The 14,990-nt window shown below is 36.8% G+C and overlaps 1 protein-coding gene across 2 annotated transcripts in view; it reads left to right on the top strand.

Annotated features, from left to right (window-relative positions):
• The first annotated feature begins 2,965 nt into the window (after nt 1–2,965).
• LOC148837471 (transducin-like enhancer protein 4) overlaps nt 2,966–14,990 on the top strand; it is an 87,919-nt gene continuing 75,894 nt past the window's right edge. The window contains exons 1-4 of one of the 2 annotated variants that reach the window (XM_088911473.1): nt 2,966–3,573; nt 4,094–4,191; nt 5,022–5,085; nt 5,391–5,435. In XM_088911473.1, the coding sequence (XP_088767599.1) occupies nt 3,529–3,573; nt 4,094–4,191; nt 5,022–5,085; nt 5,391–5,435 (252 nt within the window). In that variant the 5' untranslated portion in view covers nt 2,966–3,528. The remainder of the gene's footprint in view (nt 3,574–4,093; nt 4,192–5,021; nt 5,086–5,390; nt 5,436–14,990) is intronic. The other variant, XM_088911472.1, reaches the window with a different exon arrangement.

The raw sequence follows: 14,990 nt of genomic DNA, 5'->3' as shown, positions 1-14,990 counted from the left end.
TTTGGAAGTCTTTTTTCACTCACAGTTCATGTTTTTGCTACCTGTGTGTAACACTACACTTAATGTCATCTGCCAGGTGTTTGCTGAGCCTTGGAATTGGTTTAAGTTTAACCTCTTAAGCTTTAGATCAATTGGATTGTGAGTAATTAAGCAGGTGATTTGTTAAATTATATAATTTAGAGATCACCCGGGACCAAAATCTGAGTACCCTTCAGCTCTTAAGGACAGAGGATTCTGTTAGTTGAACAATAACCTGGTTAGACAGCTTGTTCCAGACTCCTCATAGTCCGCTCCATCCAGGACTATGAAAAATATTACATTTTTTTGTCTGTCAGTGTAGAATATTCCTCTTAACCTGGAAGGCATGCTGAATTTGAATTTGACCTATACAACTAGCTGATTCGGACTCTCTCTCTACGACCTGTTTAGTGGAGCCCAGATCTAAATCTTTTTGAATTTCTCTTCAGTTTCTGCAGTGTTTGCTAGCCTTCCTGTTAAGTTATTTCTGTGAAACTGACTAAATCCTAACATACTTTGCTTAATAATATGAATGTAAAAATATATATGCCACAAATTAGAGCCTATCATCTTTACTTTTTCATCCATTTGATAATGAAATGTCTAGTAATACAAAGAAGACTCAGCTCAAGCTTAAAATTGGTTTGTATTAAAATAGACCAATTTAATTAAATGTTTGTAAGGATTTTTTATATGTCTGTGTGTACTAGTAGTACTGGAAACACTCTTAATTACCAGTATATTCCATTTGGATGAATCCATCTTCAGAACTTTACATTTATTAATATTATTGCTTATTTAGTAAATGCTCTAATATTTAAACATTTTAATTACAGACCCCAGACATGTTACAGACCTCAAACAGGAGAGAAAATAGTTTCTAAAGGGGTTGATCGTATGTTTGGTGTATCAATCGTATGGTCTTTCATGTTATGTTTCTCACAATGTAATAAAAATCTGAATTAAAGACCCGGTGTAGGCCTGTTTTTCCTATGTTTACAAAACAAAACACTGATAACTAATAAAAAAAACCTCCCCACAATGTATATATATAGTGTTTTAATCATTTAGGTATAAATTTAAATAAATATTAGACTAGAGTCAACAGATTTGAAATATAACAAATGTTTGGCCTTTTAACGGTGGTAGATTACATATTGAGGTTTAATGGATCCGAATGACTATCTTTCCCTTGCCAAGAGAGGTTGGTAGGAATTTAGGCAATGATATAAACATATGTATAATTGTTTAAATTGGTGTGAATAACATATTTACATACGAGGGGCGGGTCCCCTTTTCCGAGTTGAATTCCCAACTAAGAACGAAAAGACGAGTCGTTGTTTTTGTTTTCAATTACTTCCTTTGCTCATCACAGTCCGACCACGAAGTGACTGTAACCCCCGGGTGGGAGGTAAAAATCACTCAGTTGTGAACCAGGCGCTGAAAGAGGGAGGGGTGTTAAACCAACAAATTATTGCCGCTTGAATGGGTCGCGGCGGCGGATGATTGGTGGTGGGTGGGTACAAATCCGGATTTCATCCCAGTTGTTTTTCTCCCGAAAGGAACAAAACCCTGGTTGTATTGCAAATCCGGAACGCCAAACTGCTAAAGATGGGCTGCGAAAGAAAAAAAAAGTCAAAGAAAATGCTTCATTGTCTAAATCTGTATTTATGACCCAGACCCCACCAGATGGCTTAGAATTGACCCATTTATAACTTTTTTTTTAGTTTCAGTGATAGCGAAATGAATATCGAAAGTCCCATTAAAGAGCCATTGTTTTCAATCTAATTCACTTAACCCCTCCGATTATTAAACCCTTGACTGCCTTGCTACGACATGCGCAGTGAAAATAATATCTGTGTAGTTGGGTCTTCAGTCGTCGCAATAATAAAAATTTAATCTGACTGACAATTATTGAACCTTACGTGCAATGCTATTAAAATGGTTTCAATTATACTTCCACTGCCAACCAACTGACAACAGGCTTGCAAAATCACAACAGTATACATATTTTAAAGTCCCCAAGGCCCGAACAAATCACCTTCATGCAAGACAGGACTTGGATTAAACCACCAGTTTGAAGTCGCCAGGGCCTCTAACAATTCCGCCCTTTCCTGTTTTTATCTAATAATTGTTCAAATTGAAGCATGCCAAGCGAAGGCTAGCTATAATGCAATTTTCTACTAGGGGACCGTCTATATATTACTCTGGTAGCGCTGCGGCAGCAGAATGGAGGGGGGGGGGGGGGTGTTGTCTCTTTAAGGGGACATTCAACCCTAATTAACCAGAATTCCGAACGGTGTTAGTAGTCGGCAAAGGACAGACGAAACAAAATGGGAGAGATTCCACTTGTCGTTTTCACTACCAGCAAGCGAAATGACCCCACGTTACTTTGATTGACAGCTGAACAAATGTTACCCTTGCTCCCCAGTTCGCTTTGCGAAACGTCACTGAAAAGGGGGCGTTTTACACGGGGCGGAGCGTTATGTCAAGCTTCTATTGGATATTTTTTCTCCACACGTCATTTCCCCACGTGGGGTCCAGCCTGAAAGACCACCTCGGACTCATGATTGGTTGTGAAGGTAGTGACAGACGTTCGAGGTGGGCAAGACCAATACTACCCTTCTACGATGATTGGCTGTCTTCTATAGTTGCTCCGCCTCGAAGCCCGCTGCCTCGCCTTGGGACTGTTCGCGAAGCCATAAGGAAAATGTAGTTAAAGGAAAGATGGACTTGCTTTGAAAATCTCAGGATGGAACCTGCCCAGAGACTACATTACCCAGAAGCCAATGGGTCCCATTGCTGTTTGTTGTGAATATATATCAGAATTCTAATGACTCGCTGCTTCTAAATTTGGTCAAAGAAGTCACTACAGAAGGCTTGTTGTTAGAGCTGTAACGGGAGTACTTTGCAGACGTTTCTTCTCAAGTCTCTGGGATCTATATGCTTTTCATAAATGTGTAAAATGGCAATCAATGATCAATTATAAAAAAAATATTCAGTTTCTTTTTTAAACAAGAAGTATACCTTCGAGAAAACAGACTGCAAATTAAAACCAAAATTATTCGAAGTGGTGGAAAAAAAATCTATTTGCTAAAGCTGAAATAAAATCTTTTGGAAGATAAATGGAATGCTCTTTTGTCACGCGAAGGTGAATTTCCACACATTAAAAACTGGATTCCAGTCGGAATTTTGAGTTTTTTTTATCGCCGCGAGAAGAAAGCGCTTGGGAGTTCTGAATTATTGACAGAAACCTGTCGAATTTACATGGGAAGCGAGTGTACTTCCTGTTATATGTTTTAAAAAATCCGTGAAAACACATGGGAATGTTGGAACACTCTTTGCGAAGGGATACAGTTGGATACAAAGTGGCATTGCATGAGGCGTAGAGGAAACGGCACTTTGCACGGAGAGAGCGGAGTGTGAGTGAGCGCCATCAAATATATGTACACGGCATAAGTTGTAGCCTTTCCATCTTCGAATATTGTGGAAGGATTAAATACCATTTTGATGATTCGAGATCTGAGCAAGATGTACCCTCAGGCACGGCACCCAGTAAGTATATAAAATCCAAGCGCAAAAAAAACCCCCATCTCTCCTGCTGTTGGTATCCACGCGTAATCAGTTTGTATCAGTTTCCGCACAGGACAATCGCTACATTGTTGAGTCTCAGCGCTGACTACGGAAAAGCGATTAGAAATGTATTTGAATGTGATTTTCCACAGCAGCTTTGATTTGTGCAACAATAATCGCATGGATGATCAACTCCAAACAAGTAAACGGCGAGAAAGTCCAGCTACAGCATATTTTGCCCCAGAAGGACTCTCAGACACGAGTGTTTATTGCCGTCTTTAGTTGTTGGTAACCTTTCTGGTTTGTGGTGCACACAGGGAAACCAGTCGTAAGGTCTGTGTATGTGAAGCACTGCTGTTTTGCACGGTGTTCAGCGACGTTTTGCATAAATAGCATTTGTTATGGCGGACTGTACAATGTCGTATTCGGTTTTACGTGGTTTTTAAAATTTTTAGTTGTATTTATCTGTTCATTTACTCTCTTGTTGCGCTTTTAATTCCAGGCTCCCCACCAACCTGCGCAGCCCTTTAAATTCACCATATCGGAATCCTGTGACAGGATCAAAGAAGAGTTTCAGTTTTTACAGGCTCAGTACCACAGGTAAACTTCGTTTATTTTATGGTCCGTTTCTTTCTTTCTTTCTTTTTTTAAAGGTAAGGATTAATCCTCCTTGCATTTCGCTCCGATAGTGCTCTGCATTTCTTAACGTTCTATTAAGTTAATTTTGTCCAGTCTGTTGTTTTCTAAATTATTTCACATGATGAATCTTTAATAGAACTAACCCTTTTGAAACCAGTTTGACCCGGGATCATTCTGTAATGCAGGCTGACACTGTGTGGTCTGTTGCTTGTTACTGCATCGCCCATTACATCCCAACCGAATAAAACCGTGTTTCTCATCAGTCATGTAACACACTTTAAAAAAAAAAAACATTTTAAGACAGTCTGCCTTCCCCCTTCTCTGCTATATTATATTCCTTATTTAACTGTCATTGAAAGTTACACGTTTATTACACAATACTCATTTGAATCGTTCGATATTTCGCTCCGTCCTCAAAAGCTTCGAGTCCTCGGAGAACTCTTTTCAGACGCAAGAGTTGTGTCGAATCATCTGGTCAGCGTCAAATAACTTGTCATAACTGTATCGATTTACCTTCTATTTTTACATTCCCCTTTATTTAAAACGCTATTATTAAATGTTTGTTCTTTTTCATATTCATGTTTGGAAGGAGGGGGGTTGTTTGTTGGTGGGTGGGACGAACGCGGGAGGTACAGTAAATCCTCTTATCGAGTAGCTAAGCACCGACTATCCTCGTGCAATACAATACGGTTCCCATTACTTGTGAAGTAAAGGCTTAGGACATTTATCGTCATAAGATGTCATATATACTTAGTTTATCTTTTAAATGTTTTGTTTTATTTTCCATATAGTCTGAAACTGGAGTGCGAAAAGCTTGCCAGTGAGAAAACTGAAATGCAGCGACATTACGTCATGGTGAGTAAACGGCGTCACAAATTATTCACGTGGTTAATTTGTGTGAGCGCGCTGGAGTTCTTGTTTGAGGTTACGAAGCAAGTATTTGTGTTTTGACAGATGTATGTCGTGTAAAGGGAAGATCTCATTGGACACGATTGTCCTGTCTCTCTTAGGTGTTCCCTAATGTGTTGGATTTCTTATTTCCGCCGGTTGAGTTTGTCATATATCAAGACAATGTACTAAATATCAAAAGTGAATATTTTTATAGTGAATAAAAAATTCCAGTTACTTTTTTTTTGCTTAAACATGAATTTCTTTTACAGTACTATGAGATGTCATATGGACTGAACATAGAAATGCACAAACAGGTATGTTTTTGTTAATATTTATGTATTTTAACGTAGCAGAATATGGCTAAATAGCTTGACTGCCCACCGTCATTTCTTCAAGAAGTGTTCAAAATAGCTTACGTTATGAGGTGTTCTAGCAGATAGGAACTGCACTTGAAAACACTGATTTGGAGACTTGATATCCTTCTTGTACAGCGAGCTAATTTTGTTGTGATCAACTCCAGAATTAATAGCATTCATTCCATCAGTACACTAGAACATTTTTCCCTGTCGTCATCTCACTGTCATTTTGTATGTAGGTGCCAATTGTGAATTCTTACAGCATTTCAGGGATTTGAAAATCCTGTGTTTTTCGTGATGTTTCACAAGCTGCTTGCTGGTGTACTTGTGACAACTGTTGGCATTACTTACATCAGCTGTATCAGGAAATTGTACTTTTACTTAACACAAAAATGGACATAGAGGCAGGTAATGAAGATCAGATTAATTACAGTCGAATGGTCATTAGTTCAAGCACAAGATCATCTCATGGTAATGAGCAGTGGTGAAGCAGCTATAGGACTCTTTTCCCAGATGTGAAAATGAAGAGGTTTCCACATGACCATCTAACATTCTCTGGGGCATAACTTTAAAAACAACTGCTGACCTTTGTCATCCACAGAACAAATATTTGTGAACATGTTTTTAATTTCTTAACTTTTTAACTCTTTCTGTGCAGTGAACCAGGAATTGTGCAAGTGTTTGAAGATGACTTTTTTATTTGCTTTTGTGTTGACATTTGTTTTAGATTTTGATATGTTTTTAAGCTCCATGGTATTATCAGTGTTTGAACATTAGTTCATCAGTTTGTTCTTTTTTTCTGTCTAAGAATATAAGGATTTTCAGGACTTAATGAGTATTGTTTTACACAAATCTACTTTTCCATATATTAATTAGAAATGTTACAAACCTAAAAACTTGTTGGTGTCAGTTGCGTGCATCCATGTGGCTCTAATGAGCATACCACTCTCAGTATTTTTCTAAATATAATCTAATGAGGTTTTTCAGCAACTTGTATGTAAATGTACAAACGTTACAGCATTCAAAAGTAAAAGCAGGGGATAGTCCTAAAAGAGGCATGTCACCACTTATAAACTTCCAGCCATTATTTAACCAAGACACTTTTTAGGAGTGCATTAAAATAAATACTTCGGGCAAATGATGTGTATTAGTTATTCACTGATTATAAAGACCATCGGGTCATTTTGAGTAACATATTATTGCAGTTAATATGCCTTGTTAAGGTGACCACAGCTTGTCAGCCTTGGCATATGTTTGCTTTGAATTTTGATATTACATGTTTCTTAGAGTTCTTTTGACAATTTTGTAGTTGAAGTTGGCCAGCGTTCAGATTGCTTAAGTGTAAGTCATTTCCAAAAATCCCTTTGGTGGTTTATCACATTCTGAAATTCCAGTCAGTTTTGGCAGTGCCCCTCTTTCGCACACATACACAGACTTTAAAACTCAGATCCTTTTAAGCACAGAGGCATATCTGTCTTTATTTGTTTTCTTAGGCAGGCAACCTCAGTTCCTGTACTGTTTGGCTGCCCTTGTAATGGGAAACAGGCATTAATACAGGGAGATTGCCCTGCGGCACTATTGGGTCTAGTTGTGTAGATCAAGTTAGGCTTATTCACTTATTAGATTTGTGTCTCTGAGAAGGGGGGTGGTGCAGGGAGGTTGCTTTTGATGTTTAGAGGTTTGGTAGTAACTGGTGTCCCTGAAATTTAAAACTTGAATGAACGTTTCTCTGGTAAAAGCTCTAGTTTCCCCTTTCTGCCCAGAGCTGGAGTATTTTTCCACCATTTTTTTTGCTTGAAACAAATCGGTTCTGCTGTAGAGTCAAGGCTGTGACTTGGCAAACTAACCAATTAATATTGTATTAATCAGCTGGTGGTCAAATTATATTTAAGTATTTGTATATATTCATCAATATATTTTGTCTGAGTGTTCTGGAAAAAACAAAACAGAAAAGAGGTTTTGTAAGGCTAAGTGAAATGATTCACAAATGACAAGGGCAACACAGCCATTACCAGTCAAAGTGAATCTTTATAGAGTGCCACGAAATTAAATGAAATCATTTACTCTGGCAAAGAATGCAAAAGGGCAGCCTTTCTTGGATATCTGTGTATGGTTTTTTTTATGTAGGATTGTCACAATCAAGACTATTTCTTTAAATTTTGCATGCCTCTCATACTTTTGTAGCAGCAGGCAACATAACCTTAAATTTAATTGTTTTGCTCTGCCTCAGTGAAATGCTCCATTCAGACTAATGTAAATTTCAGTACTAGACTCGGGCAACAGCAGAGTTGCTGAAATATTAATTGAATAGAAATGAAAGGGCCCGGCTGGCTGATGGGATATCATAGACATAGCTCTACCAGTCGATCGTAAATGATGATAAATGGCATTAGGAACCCTTTTAGCAAACTGTAATAACTACGAGGAGGAAAGCAGTATGGATTTGCATTATATCTGATACCCTCTAGTACCAAGTGGATTGCCAATACTGCTTGTTTAGCATTTTCTAAGGGCAATAGGAGTATTGATTTTTGACTTACAAGGAACGGCTCTATTTTCACTATTGAAACGTATTGCAGGTTGTTAAGAAGAAATTGACTTGAAGAGGCCTGACTGCTGCCCATCATGGAGCAAATAAAGCAAAACTGCCGAAGCATGGTGGAGCAGTGAGATGGAGGCCCTCAGCAATTTGTTGCTATTAATTTACCACGCTCGACAGCAAATCAATCGGCATCTACTTCATCTATTTGAGAAAATGCTGTCCAGGGCAGATAAAAGGCCCTACGTGGTACTGGGAATAGACTGGATTTGCCAAAAGAAGGGCAGAGTTAATGTGTAAATAAGTGAAATCAAGGCTGCCTTGTATTGAGGAAGCTTAGAATAATTAAGTACTGAGAGGTAATAAAATAAGTGCTTCAGAGCTCGAGCAAGTCGAAATGGAAGTGATTGATTATAGTGCGTGCTTGCATGTATTTATGCATTTTGTATTCCAAGGGTGAAAGACTTTTACCCAATTGATTAATGGCCAATGAAAAGATGTTCATCATGTAATGTGTTTTAATAATGGCTGATGGGGATTGCTCCCGTATCGAAAGATTTCTTGTAAATGCACATTGAAGTTTGCAACATTTATGTGTACGAAGGGCAGACGAGAGAAGAATGAGGTGCGTCCTCACAATATAATTGTTCAGGGGATATGAAGGGGGCTGAAGAAGAACAGTTTGAAGTAGTAACCTCAAATCACTGAGTCAGTAAATTGTATTTTACCAGTTTATATACAGTATAGGCTTGATTCTGCCCACAAAGTGTATTTGTGGCTCTTGTAAGATGTATAAGGCAGGTTAGCGGTTTTCACTGTCTAAAGTGCTGATTGGCCTTTTTTTTAATTGTAGGATTGTTAGCAGACATCTACTGGAGTGCAGATCTTGGTGTAGTAGCTTCAGAACATATAGTGCCTCACCCTACTTTATCAGTGGACATTACAGAGTAGGCAGGACCCGAAGGAACATCAGCTGATTGAAAAGAAACTTTAATTTTCAGCTCTTCCCAGTTTTTTACTTTTTAGTCCTGTTATAAATCTTATATATTTAGTTACCTTGATCTTTGCATTGCAGAGTTACATTTAAATGTTTGATTTGTTTTAGCTTCATAAAATACTTAGTATGCTACTTTGTCCTTCTCTCCTAATAGGTTTGCTACTGTAGTGTATATTTGTCATTCAGAGTGCACTGAGTACTTTACAGGGTTACAGAGGTGCTTAAACCTAATCTGGATTTATGAAATCCAATCACCTCTTCTTATGATACACACAGTCACATTTATTTATGTAAACATAAATACACAAGTATGCACATTCCAACTGTTATTGCAAATAGCTTAAACCAACCAGAAAAATATAATCGCTTTTACAACAGCAAACTTACAACGCAGCATGCAGAAATGTAGACAGCTGCCACATTCCAATGGTTTTGCTCTGGGATTAGATTTGTTTAAGGGATTATGGCATAGTCTTCATGATAGCTAATCATTTATTATTCAGCTTTTAGAAGCACTCTCTCCACCCACAGGACCCATTGAACACGCAGGGCAGTACCCACAGTAAAATGTGAGTAAAATGGTCAAAGAACGAAGCTAGCGTTTAGAGACCATTCTGTATAGCTTTGGTAAACCACATACTTGATCACAATGTTTAGTGGCTTTAAGCATCAGCTCCAAAAATACAGCTTGTGCAGAGCTGTGGTTTAGATGTCTGTCATACAGACACCCCGAAGAAATGCGAAAAGTATAGTCTTCTGTGTTTTTTTTAGCTTGTGAAAAAAAGATTTGATGTTTGAAATGGGAAGGAACAGGATGCAGCACAAGATGACTAATCCAAAGGCGTCTTTCTAGGGGAATTTTGTGGCCATTTTAGCGTTTCAGTCACCAGGGAAGAAAATCCATCAGGTAACAGTTATATACTTGCAGGAAATTTCCTGTTGTGTTTTACACTTTACTTCTGTTCATGTCCTAGGCATGTTTACTCAATGTATATTGAGCTTCTGCACACAATTCAACTAGGGAGAAGTGTCCCAATAGATAAATGGTCAAGAGCAGTTTTTCAAGTCATGCTTGTAAAACTGCCATTCTCACTTCATTTAATTTCCCAAGTGCAGAGCAATCTAAAAAAATGTTTAATGCAGTACATTACCATTTTGTGACAGTTTTTTTTACCCTCTGTGTGACAAAAATGTTTTACTTGCTGCGAACATCATGCATGTTTAATAAGAGATGAGGCTTAGTGCTTTTGTGAAATGGACTTGAGGTGATTTTATAGTATTTTTTATTATTAAATATATATTTTTTCTAGATCCCCAAACTCTCATTGGTTATTACAGGTAACAGAGTATTTGACAGATTTTGAATAGTTTTTTAAATAGTTTAACTTCATTTAAAATATGCAGTTATAGTTTGAAATGAAGCCCCTCCACTTCAACACTGGCCAAATGTGGAATGGTTGCTTAAAATGAGGGAATTTGTTAAACCCGCTGACAAACGAGATCCTCAAAGTATTTAGAAATTTAAATACTTCATGAAGTGATGTTATGCTTTTATAAAATTAAAACAAATTAATCTGCTTTCAGTCCCTAATTAGGTTTGAATTTTTTTCAGATACTGTACTTTTCCTGAAGTTATTGCAGTGAGATGGGCAATTTCATACACTGCCATTTTTGTGTGTTTTCCGACTATTTTTCAGATGTATTTTATGTCTTCCTGGTATAGAACGGCTAAGTGTTCTTTAGTTCATGAGATTTATTTAAAAAAAAGCACAAGATGAGAAGATCTGACTACATATGAAAATTGAGACAGAGCCAGGCTTGATGCTGTCAGTGTTCTTTGAACCGGTGCTGAAATTTTATATATCGGTTATTCAAGATGATTATTTAAATAACCAGGGGACCGAGAGTTGTTTTTTCCTGTTCAAATGGCTTTTGAACAAATGTTTTACACTCCAGGGTGCCTTGACAACTTGCAACCAGTAACTAATTAACATCTTCTGACTTGGTGAATTACTGTTTTACTGCAATTTCACAGCGCAGGCTTTGTGGTCCCACTGTCGTGCTGCTCTACCTCTGCAGGTTGAAGACCTTAAGAATATGGATACAGGGCTGCAGTTAAATTCTAGATCTGGAACGAGTTTATGCATTTATTCAACATGTATTTGTAAAGAACAGTCTATCATTTCACCTCTTATCCCCTAAACATTGTACATTATAAAGATTTTGGATGTGCCATTTACATTTCAAAATGCCGTTTGTCAAAGGTGGCAAACTTTTAAATAAAATGTTCTTTAAACATTGAAACGCCATCTCTACAAAGATCCAGAATTATTGAGCAGTTACTGAATCACTCTTTGAAAATAATCTTAGTTACTGTGATTATTGTTGTTAGTGTAGATGTACTGTACAGTGATCCTGTAATTAACATGTATTAATTTTGTACCCCTTATATGGATTTATTTTCCAAAAATGCCAAAATTCTTGCTAAAGATTCCTCTGTTAATAGTCAATTCATTGTACATGTGTATAATATCTGTTTATCGGATTTCGCTTGATTTTGAAAAGTTGCTTTTCCTATAGTGCTCTACACATGAAGTTTCCAAAGGGTGCTGTTAAATTAGAAGAGACACAGCATATACTTGCAATGAGTAATTGCTTATTTAAAAAATAGGTAATAATATAGGACTTAATGTCAAAAATGTAATTAGGAAATTGGTAAAAATCTCAGTTTCCTAATAGGGTGAATACAAAAACACCTTTTTTCTTTATTATTGTAGATTTGAAATTAATGGGGTAATGGAGAAAAACATCTCTCTTATATCATAGTTTGTCCTTGATTACTTGCAATGTGATCTGTCAGAGGCCTTCATAACAAGAGTGATATGGCACTCAAGGGCAGCAAGCTCTGTCCCAGAACTGAGACTTATCTGGATGTAGAAGCAACACAGAAGCTGTTAAGTATATTAGTAAATTGGATTCTGAAAATCCAGCCTTCCTGATATACTGCTTACACAGACTCTGATATTAGTCTTCCTGATGTGCTTGCTGTATGTACTCTCTTGTGCTGAATAAGTAACTACACTAATTTTGCACTTGGGCCTCGATTCAAAGATTGATGTTGCTGGGTAATGAGAGTTTTGCTTTATACAGAGATCAGTTGAGAATGGAAATCAAGTGAAGCAGAAACAGTGAGGATTTGTTGTGGATGTAACCAATTGTAAGGGCGTATGTTGAGAGGAATGTGAACATGCAGAAAGGGGAGCAAATGTATATTAAGTTTGGTGTTAGAATGGGTGCTGCGTATGAGCAGCCTTACGATGAAATAATAATGTATCTTTACATTGACATTTTGCTTAAGATATTGAAGAAATGTAAATATTTTAGAAGTAAAACGACAAAGTGGCTCGTTTAAATGTTTATGGAGATCTGTACAAAGGTGAATATCCTTTCTTCCTTTCTTGTAGTTCATGTTTAGTCTCTATATACAGTAAATGTAGAATGTGTTTATGAATCTATTTATACGTAAATTTTCCCTTATAGTATAGATGGTGTTTTCATATAAAGAATACATTTAACGCTGTTTTGATTTGATTTTTTCTCATGAGTTTATAAGCCCTCTGCTTTAATGCATCCCTATTTTGGAAACATAAGGGGAAGTGAAAAATATATTTTATTGATAAAACTTTCCAAATCTGTGTTATTATAAATGTGTTATGAGACAATATAAGGGACAACTATTCTCTTGTATTTTAAGATTCCAAATGAGAGTTAATACATTATCTTACACATAAGGTTTGGTGCACACAAAAGGGGTTTTTGCCAAGTGCTGTTTATATAACTATGGAGAGACAAGTCTAATTTACAATTGGCTAATACCTTGGCACTCAGAAATCCTGCGCTGGTAGGGAGGGAATATTGGGGTCCTGTTTTCCATTTAACGGATGTGTGTTGCAACAGAATTAATAAGCATCATAGAGTAATTAAATGTATTCTGGCACTGTCACATCTTATAATTATTCCTTCCAACAAAAAAGTGATTGTGTTTAGAAAACATTGTACATCTGGGCTGCACAAGGGTTGCAAGTTGGAATAATTATTGCTGAGGTTTCATCTCTATCCCAATCAATTTTCTGTAGTCAGATATGGAGCTCATTATCTCCGAGTTATAGAGCAACATTAATTTGAATCTCTTCTGTGAAATTCTAAATTTGAAGATTGCATTGCCACTTCACAAAACAATGCATAATGTAGCATGTAGTTCACAAACAAAAAATGAGATCCTGTTCTGGCATTGCTATTAAGTATGCGCAGGCCTAATTAGAGGATGCTCGTTAGTGCTTTGTTGATAAACTTGGTTGACACTTCTCTCAAGCAAAAGCAGCTTAGGCCTATTGATGCACAATTTATGCTTATTTTAGTTATGTTGGAATGTGGATGTGGTTTAACGATAAAAATGGAATGTGGGCTTTTCTTGCATGTTCCTCAGATATTTAAAAAAAACTGCAATTGTTTAAATCTCCCAGCTACAACAGGAGGGAAACATTCCTAAATTTTATTGCCAATCAAGTACTAATAGTGTTGCTTTCTAAATACACGATGAGTGTATTGGGACATCAAAATATTTTCAGAAGGTATAAGGGCCATGATTCAAATATCAAGGTATTATTTCAGTACTATTTCCTTTTGAGGTTTTCATGTCAAAATTCCTTGTGTGTATATTAACTGCACTCTGGATGTCTCTAAATTTTTTAATGAGTGGTAACCAGTAATTTAACACATAAGAGTGCAGTAGTTTTGACATTCTGTATACTACTATCCTATACTTAAAATATGTATGAAGTTGCATGGATACAAATGACTTGGGCAGTGAAAATTTGAAGAAGGCACATTATGTTATAGGGATCTTGGTGTCTGTTATTTATTGATTGAGAGAAAACAAAACAAAGCAAATAAAAACAACAAAGAAATTTAGCGTATACCTCTGAGAAATACAATACCTGTGACTCTTTCACAAGAACTTACGATTAGTTTGTAACATAAAATAAGTCAGTCACTTTATTTTTAATTCACCATGAGCAGTATTTTTCAGATTTCCTAATTTGGGATTTGTCAGAATCCAAACAAAACTGTGTAGACAAATTTTTATTTTATCTTACAGCATCCAAAAGTCTGGATTCTTTCAAACCTAAATTGAAATTACTCACTAAGTTGGATTTTTTGTTTGTTTTTTCTGTAGATGCAATTACTCTGTCTGGAATAAAATAGTGTATTATGATCTTAATGCAGTTAATTCTACTGATCAAAATAACCAATAGCATTAGGTTGGAAAGGAATCCAAATCTACCTTCGGTATTAGACGTTTAGATAAATGTTTATTTTGTCATACTAAGTGGGAAGTTGCTGTACATTTGTGGTATTCCAGCAAATTTTATAAGGGCTGCTGATCTATGTGCAGGAGTGACCTGTTTTAATGGACACAGGAGAAAATAAAAACAGACAATCCTTTGACAGGAAGAAAGCAGAAGGGATGGAAAATAAATGCGCTGTTGCTTATAGCCCTAGGATGACCACAGACACTTCTGATAGGTGTTTGGAGGAAAATTATTCCCTTAAAAAGCTCTTATGTGTTAGTATTATTTACACCCTTGTACAGGAAATGAAATGACAGCAGAGCCAGGATTTTCTGTTGTTTTCTGAATAGGAGGCTGAGCAAAGTACTCTGGCCCTCTTCGTTTCAGCTGGAACAAATGACCCTTTTTATTAGGCTGTTGTTGGAGCTGCTGACGGTATTAATTTTTAAGAAGCTTCCAAATCACTTTAACTGCTCTAAAAATACTAATTACCTCCAACCAGTACCAGTACCCCAGTGTATATTTATTTAAAAAAAATGAGAGAAGGGGGGAGTAAGGGGGTGGGGGCTGTCTCCATAACCCCTTTAGCCTCTGTGTTTTACTCCAGGCATCAGTGTTGGTAACAT

The sequence above is a fragment of the Atractosteus spatula genome, chromosome 3 (genome assembly GCF_055471065.1).
Source record: "Atractosteus spatula isolate fAtrSpa1 chromosome 3, fAtrSpa1.hap1, whole genome shotgun sequence".
Classification (NCBI taxonomy): Eukaryota; Metazoa; Chordata; class Actinopteri; order Semionotiformes; family Lepisosteidae; genus Atractosteus; species Atractosteus spatula.
This window is presented reverse-complemented; position numbering and strand designations above follow the sequence as displayed.